This window comes from Varroa jacobsoni, unplaced genomic scaffold (assembly GCF_002532875.2).
Source record: "Varroa jacobsoni isolate VJ856 unplaced genomic scaffold, vjacob_1.0 scaffold_458, whole genome shotgun sequence".
Lineage (NCBI taxonomy): Eukaryota > Metazoa > Arthropoda > Arachnida > Mesostigmata > Varroidae > Varroa > Varroa jacobsoni.
Genome location: NW_019213360.1, coordinates 142,539 through 159,119, shown reverse-complemented (window position 1 = coordinate 159,119; position 16,581 = coordinate 142,539). Strand labels below are relative to the sequence as shown.

The window sequence follows — 16,581 nt, the reverse complement described above, 5'->3', positions numbered from 1 at the left end:
ATACAGATATATGTATCAGCATCTCTGCACTTCTAAGGTTTCTCACGCACGGACCCTAAATGCCCACCACAAGAGCGCATATAGAGCAATATCAACAAAATGAAGCCGACAGTGCATGCCGAAACTGATTAAGGTTATCATGGGGACGAACAAATCGAGAAGTAATTTGTAAGTTTACTCACAGATGTAGGTAGAAGGCTAATGCAGATTTAATTTCCTGAATCTGCAGCTGAACTACTATGTCCTTTAATACTAGAAAGCCATGTTCCCTCGCCAGCTACTTGATGAACTATTTGAAACTCCTAATACAGCAGTTTGTAGATCATTTCGGCTGCATCTAAGGGTAATCAGAATACAAAGTTCGCTAATATACCGAACCAATCACGAATTTATAGACGGCTTCTGGATGCATTAAACCAACATAACTACTGAGCGATACTGGTCAGTTTAGCATTAGATAGATATTCAGATAATATGAATTATGACGGCATTCAAAAACTAACTGATGGATCAAACAAACAACGCCTATACATGGGGGTCCCACGGATGTTTAGTCCAGGAAACGTATAATTACATAAGATAATCGTTGAAATGATTGGTACTTCAAGAAAGGAAATTTTTCAATTTAAGTAAGGAAACAACTACTAACCGTAACCGCAGTATAGCTGCTCAAAGCATTATTTTTAATAAATTACTGCTGTTCACCTAAATATTGTTAAGGATAATGCAGTAAATAAAGAGATGTGGCTCGCTACATTGTTCTGATGAAATTTGACTTTGCTAACTTCGAGATTACGCGAGTTGAGGCTTGAAGTATATTAGACGAATCAACTATTGAATTTAAATATTATATTTTGTATATGAAAACAAAAAACGCGCTATCTGCTACGCCAAAGCAAATCACGACGGAAACTGATTTCAGAATTCTACACATGAAATTTGCATACCATCGTTAATATTATTAATACTTAAAAAAAGCCTTCTGCCTATTTGGCAGCTTTATATATACAGAACACCGTATATCGAAGCATATATGGCTATCTTATGCACAAAGTAAGAACAACTCCGTAATGATATACTTGCCAACAAATCAAGCTTGGCAATAGAATTTTCTAAACAAACCATTTGAATACAGATTTATAGAACGCGGATTAAGTTGGCTTGAGAATTTTTAGAGCGAAACGTAATACAATATTAAAGCAAAAAAATATTTAAACTTTATTCATACAGGTACCTGTCATTGGCGACACATACACTACTGTACACGTAAGTTTAGTATGTTGCGAAAAAAAAAACTGTATATACGTGTATAATTCTTCTCGGATCGTGCCGTATTTTTGTGTTGCATTGTATTGTTCCTTAGGAATGCTCAAGTAAAAAGAAAGTCATGTTTTTGATGTGCCGAAAAATGCTGCTTGTTTTGACTAAATCTTGCCAGCGACCGCTGCCAGATTTTTTTTATCTTACCCCAACGCAGCGTTTAAAAGTCAAATACCCAAAAACTCCACCTATAGACGCATAAGTTACGAATATATTCTTTATACTTTATACAACGACGTTCATAGCACCAGCTCAGACTAAGTTGCATGTCCTTTATAGCCAATATCCAAACTTTTACTTTGTCAGTTACTAGTTAGTTCATACACCTTTCGTGATGAGGACGATATATAAAAGCATGTTACTGATTATATATATAGACGTCAATAAATATGCCTGCCCTTATCGAAAAAGTAGAAACTTTATGTGAATTAGTCTCAAAGTAAATCTATACAAACGCCAGCCCCCATTAAGAAATATTGAAGCCCCTCGAATACAAGAACCCGCATACAAAAACTCATGTCCACATCTGCATAACGCCTATAATTGCGGATTGCTCAGCCTACATCCCACAAACGCACTTACAAAGAAAGTATGCGAAACTTATAGCAGAAACTATTCTTTGGCGGTATCGCACCCCATTAGCACTTCCGAACTCCAGTTGAAAGGCTATTCGCCTGACATGAAAATATATGGATAATTGATACGCACTCATTCTTGGTATAACACGTACTGTCTGAGATGCCATCAGAAAACCTCACTACGGTACAAAAACAGCACTTTTCTTTCAATACATGTTTTCACCTACTATTGTTTTCGGTGTTTTTAATTATATTAAACTAAGATCACCTACTGCATTATTTCTTAAGCTCGATATTAATTATATATACGCTTATTAAGGCATCTATAGAAGCTTGCTCGTTGTCACTGCTCAGTAATCATCCGTCAATGCTAATCAAGCCAAAGTTTTCCAATCTCCTCAGGAAGATGTATAGTTTTTTCCTGAATAATTTTAAGAAGGTTTTTAGTAATATCGTCAGTCGTACTTGTAGCGTCCACCAAAACCCATGTATCGTCCACCAGTTCGAGGTATCTGCAGGAAAACAGAGTTTATTAGGATCAGCATCAGTAGATAAACCAGATTATACGATACTAAGCTTCTATACAAAAAAAACACGAAGTTTCATATCAAAATACTGACTATAAAAGTTGAGTTATATAGAGGTTATGGTTTAGGATCTTGAGTTCCACCATTCGTTTATGCGTGTCAACCTGACGTTACCGCTTCTATAATGCAGAACTTCAGAAACTGAGAAAATATGCGACTTCACACATGAGAATATGCACCGTAACCTAGGACAAAGTATTCTTTTTGAAATAATGATAATATCTTACCTTTCAGCAACAACCGCCTGGAAATTTTCGTATTCATAACGCTCAGTTCCATAACCTCCACGGGTTTTTAACACTTCTTGGCTCGCATGAAGGAAACACACGAGATCAGGTTTCGGTAGTCCAACATCTGGCTGGCGACACCACTCGATCGACAAACCCGGTTTAGCTGACGAAAAAGCTACTCCGGAGAACGCGTAACGATCAATTACCAATGTAATACCTATATGCACAAAAAGTAGAGACAAGAAACATTATCAACACTCATATAGTTGTAGTTGATCATCTTTTGCGAGTTTTTATACAGGTGAAATAGAAGTAACGTGATTATTTTCATAGGTTTACTTCTCATGCCGCATTTGTTCGCTTTTCGAGTTATTGTTCTTAAGACATACTCAAATACGTGTATGCATACGTTTTTCACGACAATCACCATACCTGTACTTTCAAGCCAAAAGTAGCTTTATTAGGCAAAGAAAAGGTAATATATTTAACACAATTGTCTTTTTCCTCGGAGAATATGATAAGATCAGCAATGCGTTCGGGTTATCGTTTGTTATAATGATACTTGTTATTGCATTACGTATTATACATCAAAAAAGTTACCGTTATCAGAAACTACAAATACCGAACAACGACTGTATAAAATCATCCTACAATAAAATTGAAGCATAATTTTTATATCCCATAGAATCTCCTATTTTCAAAGTTTCGCTGAGGCTTAATAATTTATAATTAATCCAAAATAATGTCCGTAATTTCTTGACGAGACCTGAGAAATTTGCAGAGCGTGGTCTCTTATATATGATATGTACACATGCTTCAATGATTTTTCACTTATTGTAAATGTACTTCGCAGTCAATTAGATACGGGTAATTATAATATATTGCATTGTACCTTGTGAACCAGTATTTTTGGCCGTTCAGTTCCACGCTCGTTGATATTTTTCTATTGAAAATTTCTACTGAAGAGGCAAAGAAAAGGTTACCTTTATACGAACCTTTTTTCAATTTGTCCAACATTTCTGCACGTTTTTCCCATCGATTAGCTGAAAAAAGCAGATGTATCGAGCGATCATCCATATCTGTTGCGTTCAGTAAATAATCCCCAATTACCTGCAACACCACCCAGGGTACATAGTATAATTGATTTACGGTGTTATTACAATAAGTGGACATTGCTTTTGATTGTAACCCCCAGTTGGTATTACTCGTAACATACGTTGGCATATGCTGAAGATAATAAATGCACTATTGAAAGATTTCCTTCGACAACCTATTCAAATTCTGAGTAGAAATTGCTATTAAAACTAACCTTGCCTAATGGCGTAGTTCGGTCGGGGAACCTCCAAGCTTCAGCTCGTTTTCCCATTTTGTTTAATTTTTCAACAACCTGAAAGCACTGAGTAGATTTGCCCACGCGATCGAGGCCCTCGAGTACAATAAGGGCACCACGGGATGATACGCCATTTGAACACATCGTTCGCCACGCACCAAAAAGATTAAGCAGATGTAACTGTAGCTGTCAAAAATAAATTCGATAAACTAGGAAATTTACGTATAGAAGACCTAAAATCTATCCACAGTGATCTGTCCGCTAAGGGGGAAAATCTTATCTGAACAACGTTGAAGCAATCGATTAAAAAGTGGATCTTTTTCGTGAGGCTACAAGTCCAGAAGCCACTTACTCTTTGCGACTCTCTCACCGGCATTGATCACCTCTTCTAACTAATGCGTGGAAGTTTTTTTCCTTACTGTATTAAAATATTTAACATCTTCTTTCCTACGAAAAAGTTTTATTTTGATTTTATTGACAAAACATGCCTGCTTTAACAAAAATAATATGAATAAAACAGGTCAACAAGTTTTTCGAGATTTAAAGCGAAAGTCTTCTGAAAAGTTTAAATCTCTATAAATCGAGCGATTGAGCTCTATTTATGTGCAATTTTACAAAAAAAAAAAGTGCTCCCAATAAACACATGATTCAGTCTGCTATACTGTCGCCTGAAATAGCAACCAAGGAGCATCTCTCTCAAATCTAAAAACATAAGTGAATTGGCTAAGACCATCGTTTTCGAATTGTTGATTGCGACGTCTAATAAAATCTTTGAACTGTATGAGTTTGTATGAGGAATTTTACTAATGGTGGGTTAGTCTAAGTAAAAAAAAATTGGCCCTAAACCTTCATATAGTAGTCTTGGGTTGAGTACACACACCCGTGACATTCCACAGCTTGTACGGATCACTTCAGTTCTATGCTTAGTGAAATGTTATACACATATCTGGGCTACAGTGATGATTTCAGTTGTCGAACACGCTGAATGAGCATGTACTCCTTGTTTTTTTTTTGTTTGAGCAGGTCAAAGGGCTTCTACACTCACCTGTTTACCCTAGCTACGATATTGTGATCGTCTGCTAGCAAAGAGATGGCGGATCGCGAGGTCGACTTTTCGCGCGCCAACAGTGACTGCTTTGCCAGAACTATAATTGCAGCGGCTGCTCTCGAACCGCGCACTGGTAAAACTTCCAGGCACTGTTTTTACAACGCCTCGCTGCCACCTTCTTCGTTTGGAATAAATAAACAAACAAAAATCATATCACCAATATTACGGTTAGCCATAATTCAAAGAAACAATTACACATATTCGACACCCTACTATCAATAGTACTTACAGATTGTTCCGTAAGCTTATACTTCCATAAAACAGCTATCACGGTTGCTGCATCGAGACCATTTCTTTAGGGTTGTCAATTATAATAACTGTTCGGGGCATCTTGCTTGTGATTGTACAATATTATTGTGATAAAATGTTTATCTGATAATAAACGGAAATATATAGTTGTAATTGCTACGAATATCAATTTTCTGTTTACATACATATAATACGAATTTGTCTAGACTATCGAAAACGTCCTACAACTTGTAAATAAATAGGTGAAACAGTTAGATAAGGTTCTACATCGTAAAAAGAAGAAGCACAATTGTATTAAAAAGCGTATGCCTACCAGTGACAGAAATCACTTCAAGTCCTTGTCCCACAATCAATACGTAGCGATTTTCAGCGAAGAGGGTGAAACCAGCCACATCTGCGACAGCTGTCATTTTCGTCCATTGTGGCTCCAAGCTCTTACCGTCTAGAAGTTTCCATAGTGTAACACGCTGATCGATGGATGTTGACAGCAGGTGGTAATCACCTACCCACAGCACACCGGTTATCTAAATAGTACATGTTCGAAGAGCAATTAGTCATGACAATTCGAAGAATTAAGTGGTACTTACTTCGCCATGTAGATTAGACTGGCACTTTGTACAGATCTTCCTTAGAAGGCTTATATGCCATCAAAACTTTAATCTTCAATAGGATTATAGCCTGTAGCGAGGCGATTTAAGCATCGTTTTAAAAATAGCACGTTTAAAGAAAAGAGTGGCACTTGTTAAGAATTTAATTAAAAAGTATTTGTTGTTTATCTGCGATTATTTCGCGCAATACACAAGATTTTAATAGATGATATCACGTACTTAATGCTTAAAATGTGTTGGAATCAGCTATGGATCAGCAATTTTCTGTCTTGCACACACTTCGTAGCGATATTTTTTTAAAACAAAAATAGTAATTAGAAAAACTTTGTCAAGCTATTTTTTGGTAGAAAATACAATAATATGCTGAAATAACGTACACATATTAAAGACGTGCGCTCATATATGCGCCATTATAGCGCAGCTTACCGCGGTCAAAGCTGTAGAAGAACCGTATATGATAAAAATGATTTTTAGTACAATAATAACGCTTACTTGAGTGGCGTGTGCGTTGACAACCCGACATATCACTTCGACTGCCGTTACCGAGCCACTGTGCGTAATTCTACTCAGAGTAATTGCATTGTCATCTCCCCCGGTAGCCACCAATGAGCCTCGAACGTCCAGAGCGTTCACTCCGGATTGATGCGCAGAAGCCGAGCCCATATATTTTACTGAAACGCTCGGAGGCGTTGCGGCTGCTGATGTTGTCGAATTTTCTGTGGTATCCGTACTCGAGCTGGCCTCGAGAGCCGCTGTCGATGTTGTTGTTGGCGTTACTAGCTTGTTCTGTGTAACGTTGTACAACTTGAGGAGTCCATCCGTCGCTGCGGCTAAAAATGTCGTCTCGCTTAGCCATCTTGTTTGTAGTTGGCAGAACTCACCTCCATCGACTGTTGTTGTCGGTTCAATACTTTCGCCTATACTGTAGCTGAATAGGCGGATAATAGTGTCCGAACCAACGGCTATAATGTGAAATCGAGGCGTCTTTTTCATGTTTCCCTCGGGTCGGACAGTTACCGACATGTAGCGTGTCAGGGCCTCGTTCTTCACCTTGTTCGAGGTATTTTTCCATGGTTTCCGTTTGTCCTCGGTTCGGTCGGTATTCCAAATGAAATTTTTGTCCATCATTTTCACCGATAGGTCGCTGTTGACCCACCACACGATTAGTTGTCCTCGACCGCCGACGCTGACCAGCAATTTATCCGTGAAAAAATCACAAACGGCCACACATTTTACTGAAGAGATATGTCCATACAAACGAACGGCTGGTCGAATGACTCGAAATGATGATATGACAGATATCAACAGAAGATTACCTTCGCCACCAGTGACGACAACGTCTCTATCATCAAGATGCCATAGGGTTGCGGTACAGTTGATCTTCTTTGTGTGAACGGGAGCTTTAAGAACATGTGCCAAGCGTTCGTCAACACTCACTGAATCGACAAGCACACTGTTTTTGTAGGCCCGCGCGTAGTAAAAACGATCGTTATCGATACCGCAGTCCCAAGCACGGTGTCCTCCTCCAGTAGCCATCGATAGCAACGTGTAGTCGCTCTCGACATCATGCAATAAAAAGTCTCCTGACTGATAGCACGCTAGCAAAAGTCGATCTTTATACGGTAGAATGCGCCCAATCCATTCGATGGTCGGATGTTGCCAGAATACACGCAGACACAGCAAGCTGTCATTCTGCAATGCGAGCTCATAGACCTTTCCGTCACGACCGGATGACAGTATTCGGTCTTCACTATCTCGTTTCAAGTCCGTCGTGCCATACTTGCCATGAAGGTTGAAGAGAGACGACAGCACAGTATTTCGAGCGCTTCTATCTAGCGAATAGAGGAATATGTTGCCTTGTCGATCACCGACCAGAATTCGGTGCATAGATATCTGTAAAGCGCACGTTGCACAGCGTTCACTACCAATAGGCAGGACCAACGACTTAATTTTGATTAGGCTTTTTTGACGGTTGCAGAAACGCATCACAAACATGTTTCCGCTGAAGCCCGTTGACAACACCTGAGTGTAGCCTGAAAACGGATTGCCGAAGCAGATCAACGAGTAAATGCGTCCTTCATGCATTCTCTGTCTATCCCAAATAACGAGCTGATCGGCCACGGCAAAACTTGCTACGGAGCCGTGCTTATTCGCCGTAAATAGGAAGCCTGAATGTTGGCCGACGACATTATAGTCTTCGCATTCCTTAAAATAGAAGTTATGTTCCCAATTATGAAGCTCTGTGCCAAGTTGGCTCAGCAAATAGTTGCCAGACGTCGTGCTCACCACTACTTTGCCCCTGTCAATGCTGATACACTTGACAGCACCTAACTTCGGAACTAACGGCATGGTCCAAGTTGAGTCTTTGGGAAAGCCGGTTAAGGTGACCGATTTAATGTTGATTACACTCAACGAGCCCGCGATACCTCCAAGTATCACCTGATCACCACTAACTAAAAGTGAGCTTACGCTACCCCCGCCGGGAACCTGTCGTCGGCCCAAGAGCTTTCCCGAGAAGCTATCCCAGAGACAAAGAAAGCCATCTTCACCCACTGTCACCAGGTTCTTCTGCATGAGGGCCGCCCGCCAGACGCGACTGCCGTGGCCGTACAGTGCAGCGACATGCATGATTGTGGCTTCTGATAGATTTTCATTTGTTCCACCAAACGATCCTTTCTCTATGCGATAGATTCTTGCACTGCGGTCATCGGACGTGGACACGATGAGGCCTTGATTCAGATACACATTTACTGAGAATATCACTCCCTGATGACCCTTCAGCACATGAAAAACTTGACCCGTCTGTGCGTCCCATATAAGAATTTCGTTGAAAACAGTGCCAGCTGCAACTTTCAGCTTGTCAGGACGGGAACCGATAATCTGGCCCGAATAGAGAATGCATTGAACTGCGCAAAGCCTGTATTCGATAGTGTCTGGTCCGCATTCTCCGGAAAACGGTAGCTGATCCTGTCTGTTGAAGTACACCATTTGGTTGTGGCTTAACAGGGCCGCTTGTGACCCGTCCATAAATGTGCGCAAGTCCCATATCCAGTCCCCGAGAGCATAAACTGGCGAATTGTAGATGATATCAACAAGCATCGTTTCGATTTCGATACGAAATGTCACCCGCGTGAAGAAGCGCCCGCCAAAAGCAAGAAACTCGCTTTGTAGTTCCGTTCCCGCATCGGTCGATGTATTCGGAACCGCTCGGAGCCCATGTAAAGTTTGACTATTGAGGAGCTTTCGCGAAGCTATCGGCGTTAGGTTCTGTTCGTCGTATACAGCCACACACGATCCTTCGGTTGTAATATAGAAGTTTAGCCATTTTAAAGCAAAGTTCACCGGCCCTCGGTTAGCTAATTCGCAGCTGCTGTCTGCCGCCTCTCTCATCATGTCATCTCTAAGTATCCCAATAGAGTCGACGTTCATGTCAATGTCCTCCATCAGCACTTAGTTCCGCTGGCTATAATGATGAAACATAGCACAAACTTTAGTCCTTGATAAAAACGCAAGACAAACTTTGACTTAGCGCCTACACATATTCCTAGTTAAAAATTCTTCACTCGCATGAAACAGTCACTTCCAGCGCTACTGCATGTCGTCAGTTTGCGATCAGCTGTTTTCGTTATATATTTCACTGGTCCACTATGGAGCACAGCAGCTTCGTGGAACAGACGTGTTACCTTGTGTGGTTGTTTTGGCAACATGGCAGACGATCTAACCGCCATCTACAAATGCGGTAAAATTCGACCACAAGTGAAAATCTGTCTCGGAAATTTAATTACGATTAATTTGAATGTGCATTCTACACGTATCTAATGGTTAACCGAAAAAGAGGGGATATTGCAATAACTTGGGTCACAACTTCTCATAGAATCTTGTCAGGGTTTGCTTAGGACACAATGACGCAGACAGATTTTACTTAGTGGGCAAAAGATGCAAGTGCAATTGGCACAACGAACGTTGCAATTTGAGGCAAAGGGGCAAAGAAACGTTACAGTTATGTTATACGGTGGCTTCAAGACTTTCTTTTCTGTTTTGGAAAACAGGCGCGCCTTGGGATCTTGCCTTAGGTCAGATGCACACGCGACTACCGAGCAAAAAGTTAGCAAAAAGCCGTGAAGATTAGGTGTGCTTAATTATTTCGATCCACTAAAAAAGCGCTCACTTTCATTTAAACGAACTGTCGAGCTTGAAATAGTGTAATTTAAAAAAAAAGGAGTGACTATTTCCAAGTGAGAAATTGCAGTATACCTAGAAAACCTTTGTTTACCTGTTATATTGTAATCAGAGTTATGGATGGAGAAATCCAGAAGACATCATAAGAGTTTGTCGTACGTACAGAGAAAAGAAGCCTAATAAAAGATTGGACAACATATATCGACACTAGGCAATTTTTTCTGGTATGTTTTTAATGAATAAAGGTTCGATCTGGGGTAAATAATAGTCAATCTGATTTACTTATAGCTGTCTTGCTGTTGTTATAAAATTGTATGATTTCTTAATCAAGACATGATCAGAGATTACATTAAAGAAATTTGAGATTTCTTCGGTTGATACGTTTATAGAACGTCACATAGTCCTACCTTAAAAAAGGGCATCTATTAAGGCAAGTAAAAATGGCTTTTGAAAAAAATGCGTTCCAAATCGTGACTATGCCTCCAGAAAAAGATTGACATTTAAGCTGAAAACGACCAATACGATTTTATGCAAGACACATATCTCTACTCTTTGAATGAACTTAGTAATAATACTTACAGTAACCATAACAACGGCGGATAGTATGTGCATGCCATACCTTATGTCAGTAGAAAGTATTATTCAAATATAATATAAAAATTTTAATCATGTAGTAGGATTGGGGATAACAATAAAAATATTCGTTAATCTGCTCACGTTGCCAGTGTTAGTTATAGACAACAGCATTTATTTTGAACGCTCTAGTTACTTTATTCAAACATGCAAAATAATTTAAATGTTTGTTTGATAAAGCCTATCTGCGTCAAACCTGTGTCTGCATTTCGAGACACAGATTACACCTCTTTTGCAAGAATGAAGAGATTACAGTAAATAGTTTGTTTTTTCTACTAGATTCATCGCCATTCTGTGGGGAGGATCAGTCTAAATGCATACGCATCTGAAACTCTAGTCCGAAATGGCTATTTGTTTCAGCTTTATACAAGTTCGGTTACAGCTTCTGTGTGATTTAGAACTTTATAGGTGTGTTTCGTTAAAGTTGGAAAACTTGGCGCACTCGTGCTTCTTAATAAGACACTGTTCTGGAATGGCGAATAGTGAAAAATATTAGCTGGGAAAGTAAGTACTTCAAACTGCAAGTAGAACCTTTTTAGCTTGCTGACAGTTTTTTTTTTTAAATCGCAGATTTCCGTCAAAGAGATCTTTTTCCTTTTATTGAAAATACTATGCTTATCAAACAAACTTACAGCTAGTATGCCTGAATATCATATTTAGAATTATGTATAAGTTTATCGAAAAGTTACTATATTATGAGTAGCAGTTTGCATAGATTAAAAACAATGCTAAGAGCAACATCCGAAGTACTATAATTTAGGCATACGTATGGATATATAAACACGCACGCAGGGCGAATGCAACCTACGTAGCACCGCTGACTCGCTCAGATTTCACGGAACCCTCGGTTGTCTTAGCTCATTTTTTTGTAGGAATGAAAAGTAATATGGAGTCGACTACTTTTTTCCCAAAAGCAAAAGCAACCCAAAAACGTAGTCAGTGTTAATATTTCATTGTTGTGCTGGTACGGACAGTCGCTGCTACAACCTTCCTTGCACAAAAACTGTTTTACTGATTCGTTATTTTTGAAATGACTGTGAAAAGTGTAATTCATTGAGTCCCATTATCCAACACACTTAAGCAAGCATTGATTTCAACATAATTATTCAAAAGCGAAGTCACTGATTCATTTCTAGCAGCAAAATTAATTCATTGCTATCTACCTTAATATTTGGACATTTAAACACTTATCTTTTAGTCGGAGACTTAGTCATTGGAGTCATTACATTGTACCTTACTTGTCCTGATCCGCTAGCATTAGTCAGTTTGAAAATGCATTTTTCAGACTGGCTAACATTAGGAGACTTGCAAGATGGCGACCAAAACTGATATATGCTGGACTGCGTAGACATTGCAATGTATATTGCGATGCACCAAACTATTATTAGTTTGTTACGGATAAAATAAATGAATAAATAAGTAGCCCGTACTGGTTCATCGTAAACAGCGTGTGCATTAACAAGTTTAGATAATAAACATCGACTGTTATCAGTATAACTATTTAGAGAAGTGTCAAAGCACGGGAATTAAGTTTTCAAACAAAACCTTTTAAATTCAGCAACGCGACCTAATGAAAAGTTTCAGCATTTCTTCTTCTCGCGATAACTGGTCAGTGATGGGCGATCATGTGAACATGCACGAAACAATAATTAACCGATAGCCACATGCGCCTTCTACGTACGCCACTTTGTGCCTTCTAAGTTTTGGTATAACCACACGTTATATTTTACCGGGCAGGTTTACTTAAGTTTCTAAAGCAGGATACAAACGCTTGTATAACGCGATGGACAACGACTTCCTGCTAGTAACTACAATGTTCGTTCATTTTACTTTTACATGCGACGATGAAGATAACTGACAATCGAAATATTAGTGAAAAAAATGTATAGTTGTACATAAAGGAATAGTTGAAATTACAATCTTGAAACCTATCTATTTTATTTATCATAATTCACATACCGCCGAATACCTAGTCAGGTAGGTGTTTATGTACCAATTCTCATTTGAAGACTGACAGAGGCCGCGATCTTCTATCGCGCCGCTTTCGGGCACTCACGACCTGAAAGAAAGATGATGTCGCACAGCATAACGTAGCGGCACCGTTATGCTTCGCTCGGAACGGCTGTAAACAAGTGCTGAATCGCAGATCCCTTCGGTAAGTAACTAAAGACTACGGAACTAATCAAGCCACAAGCTTCGGCCATGATCGACTAAGAGTTTATGGTTGTCAACGAAAGTTGCGCGATGATTTGCTCTGTCGAGGAAAACCACTTCGTACTTTCGAGAAAAGGTGATGATGATGGCGCACGACTATAATGAAGATTTAACTACTTAATAATTGCTACCAAGGCTACTAAGTGCGCACAAGTACTGACTATCTCTGAAAGCCATTACGCGTGGTTGCGTGAAGCACAATAGGGTAGATCAGATTGAATCCGTGGAAAATGTAGGGATACAGATTATTTAAAAATCAGAGTATACGAGCCTCAAGGTGCTATTGAATAACACGTGTTGATGCCATTAAAACATTAAGTTATCCTTTCAACGTTCAAGTTTTTTGCATAAATGAAGTAGTAGAATCGAGGATATATGCTGACTAGAGCAACGCATCCTACGATGCCTGGTACCTACGTAGATATATTTAACGTGCCAGGAATACCTTCTAGGTAAGTAATCTTAAGCAATATTGTCTTTGGGCAATTTAACTAAAGTTTAAATTGTGGCAGCGATAATTTGACTATTCCTATGTGATGTAAGATACGGCCTTATAAACATTGAACGAAAGTAAACACTTTTGCGGCCCAACGTGAACGCATGAGAATTCCTTAACTATCATTCGGGTCAGCACTACCACCTATAGTTGTTTGTCGTACGTCAGTACCACGGCCTGCTTTGGCAATGCCTGCCTGTAGACGGCTATACAGAAATCATAGAAGTTCATATACCAATTACCAGCCAGTCTTAATCAAGCTATTTGCTTGTTGGCGGCAATCGAAGCCTCGCAGTTGGGCCGAGCTCCAGAACTTCTGGGTGTGCCATGGACTTGTTCGTTGCTCCCGTACAGAATGACTTGCCTACTACTGTTGTACCGTATCGTGGTATGGCAGAAATGTATCCCTTAACTACTATGAGGAACAAACCCTAAAGAAGGTGTTGTGCCATTACCGACAGCCGACGACCCGATTTAGCTTTCCTCAAGACCGAGAGTAGCCAAGCGACTACCTACCAACCTTCCTCTACTGCCACTGTGACTGCACTACAACCGTTGACGCATTCCTCTTCGAAACGTCTGTCCAAGCCGACAAAATGGCGAGATGCGAGGCGGCGCTGTTACAGTTACTCCTGTTATTCTTGTAAACGTATGTACGCGTTGTGTTGGCCAATCCCATCTGTAGGGATGGTCCTATCGTAAAGGTGTGGCAGGCCACGGTAGGCAGCAGTAGCAATGGTAGTTATGTCAAGCTACGATGGCTGTACAAGTTAGAACCGCGGTGCCGAATGAAGGCAGCAACTATCTGCGACCACGTGAGTACCAAGCCACCGCCGCCCACTCCATACGTCACTGACTTTCATGAGCAGGTTGTTATTGGTGCTGAAGATGATGGCAATGATGACGATTATATTGTGCTTTCAACTTCGGCAATAGCCTTCTTTGTCTCTTTTTTTTCGATTGATGGCACCCAGGTATTACCTGCTTTTACAGAGTAGAAGCAGCCGCAGCGACCATTCCTGTCTATGAAGTGGATATGTATGTATGTATATACATACATGTATAGATACATACATACCACCAAGACACCATAACTTTAAAAAATTAAATTAAACTTGGCACCAGGTTTTACGTAAAGGTCGGCAAGAAAAAAAATTTACTGTAGTAGTCCCAGTATTCACCTTTGGCGTATGTTATAACACTTCGAAAGCGTAAAATGTATGGAAATTTATTTCTCATTTTTACTTAAGCCACAAAAGGCTAGGGGCCCTTTTAACAAACCAATTTATTATATCGGAAGCTGAATCTGATTACCAAGAATGTCAAACTGAAAGAACCTTTGGGGAACCTCGCTTTACGCTCGTGACGGAGCGACCAAGAGGTAAGTAGTTGATGTGCAGATGGGATCCTATAAAGTTCGATACACAATATGGTGCCTAAGGGTCAATTAAACAACGATAAATTAATCAATAAGTTAGCAAAATGTTCTATTTGATTGCACGCTGATTACGCACTACCGACGTGGATCATCTAGATGAGACGAGGTGCTTTGCATGTTACGGAAATCGGCTGTTTGGCGCTGTTACATCTCTTTATATATATGTATAGCTGGTTTGCGTTTGAATGAAGATTATCATACCAAAGCTAATGAACACTCTTCACGGCCGTTCATACTACAGGCTACCGGCCTCGCGAAGGCAATCGTCAATGAAGGAGTTTTTATAAGTTAATTTTACTTTTCAATTCTTTTTACGTCTGCTAGTCTAATCGTTAGACATTACTACAGACGTGTGCTGCTCTATTTGGCTGCCTTGTCGAACAGATCTATGAAATGGCATAGTAAGACTTTGAAACGGAAGGTGCTCCTTAAGCCGATGCTGACAACCTCTAATACATATCAGAGTTTCCTGAAAAGCAGTATCAGCCTTATGAACAATGTGCTTATGGCGAAAACTCGCTTTAAGGAAGAACATGCTTGCATTTACTGTCGTTGCCGTTATTTACTGCTATTATGTTGATTCGTAGATAGAGTTTTTCATTTGTGCCTGTTTGTGTCAACGTAGCCTTCTTGGCATTGCCGATGCTGAATGCGTGTCCAACTGCAGACGAGACATTCTCAGGACTCTTCAAACCTATGTTATTTGCGCAGCTCATTTGACTAAATAGACCTAGATTTATCCGACCTTTCAGGTGGAAACTGTATCGTTTAAATGCTTCCGGTTGCTATAAGTAGCTGTGCATATGATTCGTTTACCGTCGAAATCAGCTGGATTTGACTAATTATCAGAGCGGTACGCCATCCGTCGGCATGGAGAATGGTGTCTTTTACGGGGCTACGATCCCTGTACTGTTTTTGTTTTCGGTTTGGGTCCTGTTACGTGTCAGCCTCCCTGCCCGATCGATGCCTTTTAAGAGGAAGTTTGTTACCACTGAGGCCATCGATGCTGCGCAGTTCTATCGCCGCTTAAGTAGGTACCCACTGTGTTGAGATAATTTTTAAACATATTACTTTTCTCAGTTATGACTATTTACATAGAGAATGAGTCACATAAACGTTTTAGGGAAGGCCCATGACAATGTTTAACACCCAGTTCTGCACAAATGTCGACAACGGAGTAAACTTTTTTACCGGTGAAATGTGCCATGTACCTAAACATGTCGCTCACGTTCAAGACCAAAAGATGATTCGGCTTGCCAAACAATTTTTGTTAATGAGAATAAATGTAATAACGAATATGGGGGGCGAATATGCACTGATCCTAGAATGCGTTCATCTGTGACGTATTTCCGTGGTGTTCAATCAGTCGATTTCGACTAGGTGCTGTAACGGATATTATACAACGCACTCAAATTATATATAAGTATATATATTTTTTGGTGCCTTACTGCCTAACAATTATGCGCTTGTCCATCTACCAGGAGGCACAAATGTACGTACACATATGTCTATCTCAGTTTAACAAGGTGTTACTACTCGCATTTATTTAGGCTATTGAATTAGGAAATAAATTATTTTAAGTCCCAATGCCTAAGCCATAATCGGCACATG

General features: G+C 39.9%; 2 protein-coding genes and 1 long non-coding RNA gene across 18 annotated transcripts in view; 1 reads left to right on the top strand and 2 right to left on the bottom strand.

Annotated features, from left to right (window-relative positions):
* Positions 1-1,194: 1,194 nt before the first annotated feature.
* Positions 1,195-5,225, bottom strand: LOC111260605 (thymidylate kinase). 9 transcript variants are annotated; one of them, XM_022833484.2, is made up of 5 exons: positions 5,091-5,225; positions 4,025-4,225; positions 3,711-3,825; positions 2,713-2,932; positions 1,195-2,410 (listed from the first exon to the last, which is right to left on the bottom strand). In XM_022833484.2, the coding sequence occupies exons 2-5, from the start codon at positions 4,187-4,189 to the stop codon at positions 2,269-2,271; spliced, it is 642 nt and encodes a 213-aa protein (XP_022689219.1). In that variant the 5' UTR covers positions 4,190-4,225; positions 5,091-5,225; the 3' UTR covers positions 1,195-2,268. The 9 variants fall into 9 exon arrangements, with proteins under 9 accessions (XP_022689219.1, XP_022689218.1, XP_022689214.1 ...); XM_022833483.2 differs by having other exon boundaries at positions 4,025-4,231; positions 5,091-5,190; XM_022833479.2 differs by lacking the exon at positions 5,091-5,225 and adding an exon at positions 4,892-5,082 and having other exon boundaries at positions 4,025-4,231.
* On the bottom strand, positions 5,136-11,484 carry LOC111260604 (tRNA (34-2'-O)-methyltransferase regulator WDR6). Of its 2 annotated transcripts, none has more exons than XM_022833475.2 (3): positions 6,503-11,484; positions 5,716-5,926; positions 5,136-5,268 (listed from the first exon to the last, which is right to left on the bottom strand). In XM_022833475.2, exons 1-3 carry the CDS (start codon positions 9,452-9,454, stop codon positions 5,249-5,251), a joined length of 3,183 nt encoding a protein of 1,060 aa, XP_022689210.1. In that variant the 5' UTR covers positions 9,455-11,484; the 3' UTR covers positions 5,136-5,248. The 2 variants fall into 2 exon arrangements, with proteins under 2 accessions (XP_022689210.1, XP_022689209.1); XM_022833474.2 differs by having other exon boundaries at positions 5,143-5,271; positions 6,503-11,482.
* A 2,119-nt stretch (positions 11,485-13,603) lies between these two features.
* LOC111260600 (uncharacterized) overlaps positions 13,604-16,581 on the top strand; it is a 101,698-nt gene continuing 98,720 nt past the window's right edge. For 3 of the 7 annotated variants that reach the window (XR_002680439.2, XR_015311131.1, XR_002680441.2), the window contains exons 1-2: positions 13,608-14,347; positions 15,723-16,000. This is a non-coding gene — a long non-coding RNA (uncharacterized LOC111260600). Of the gene's footprint in view, positions 14,348-15,722; positions 16,001-16,581 lie in introns of all 7 variants that reach the window. The other 4 variants (XR_002680438.2, XR_002680437.2, XR_015311130.1 and 1 more) reach the window with 4 other exon arrangements.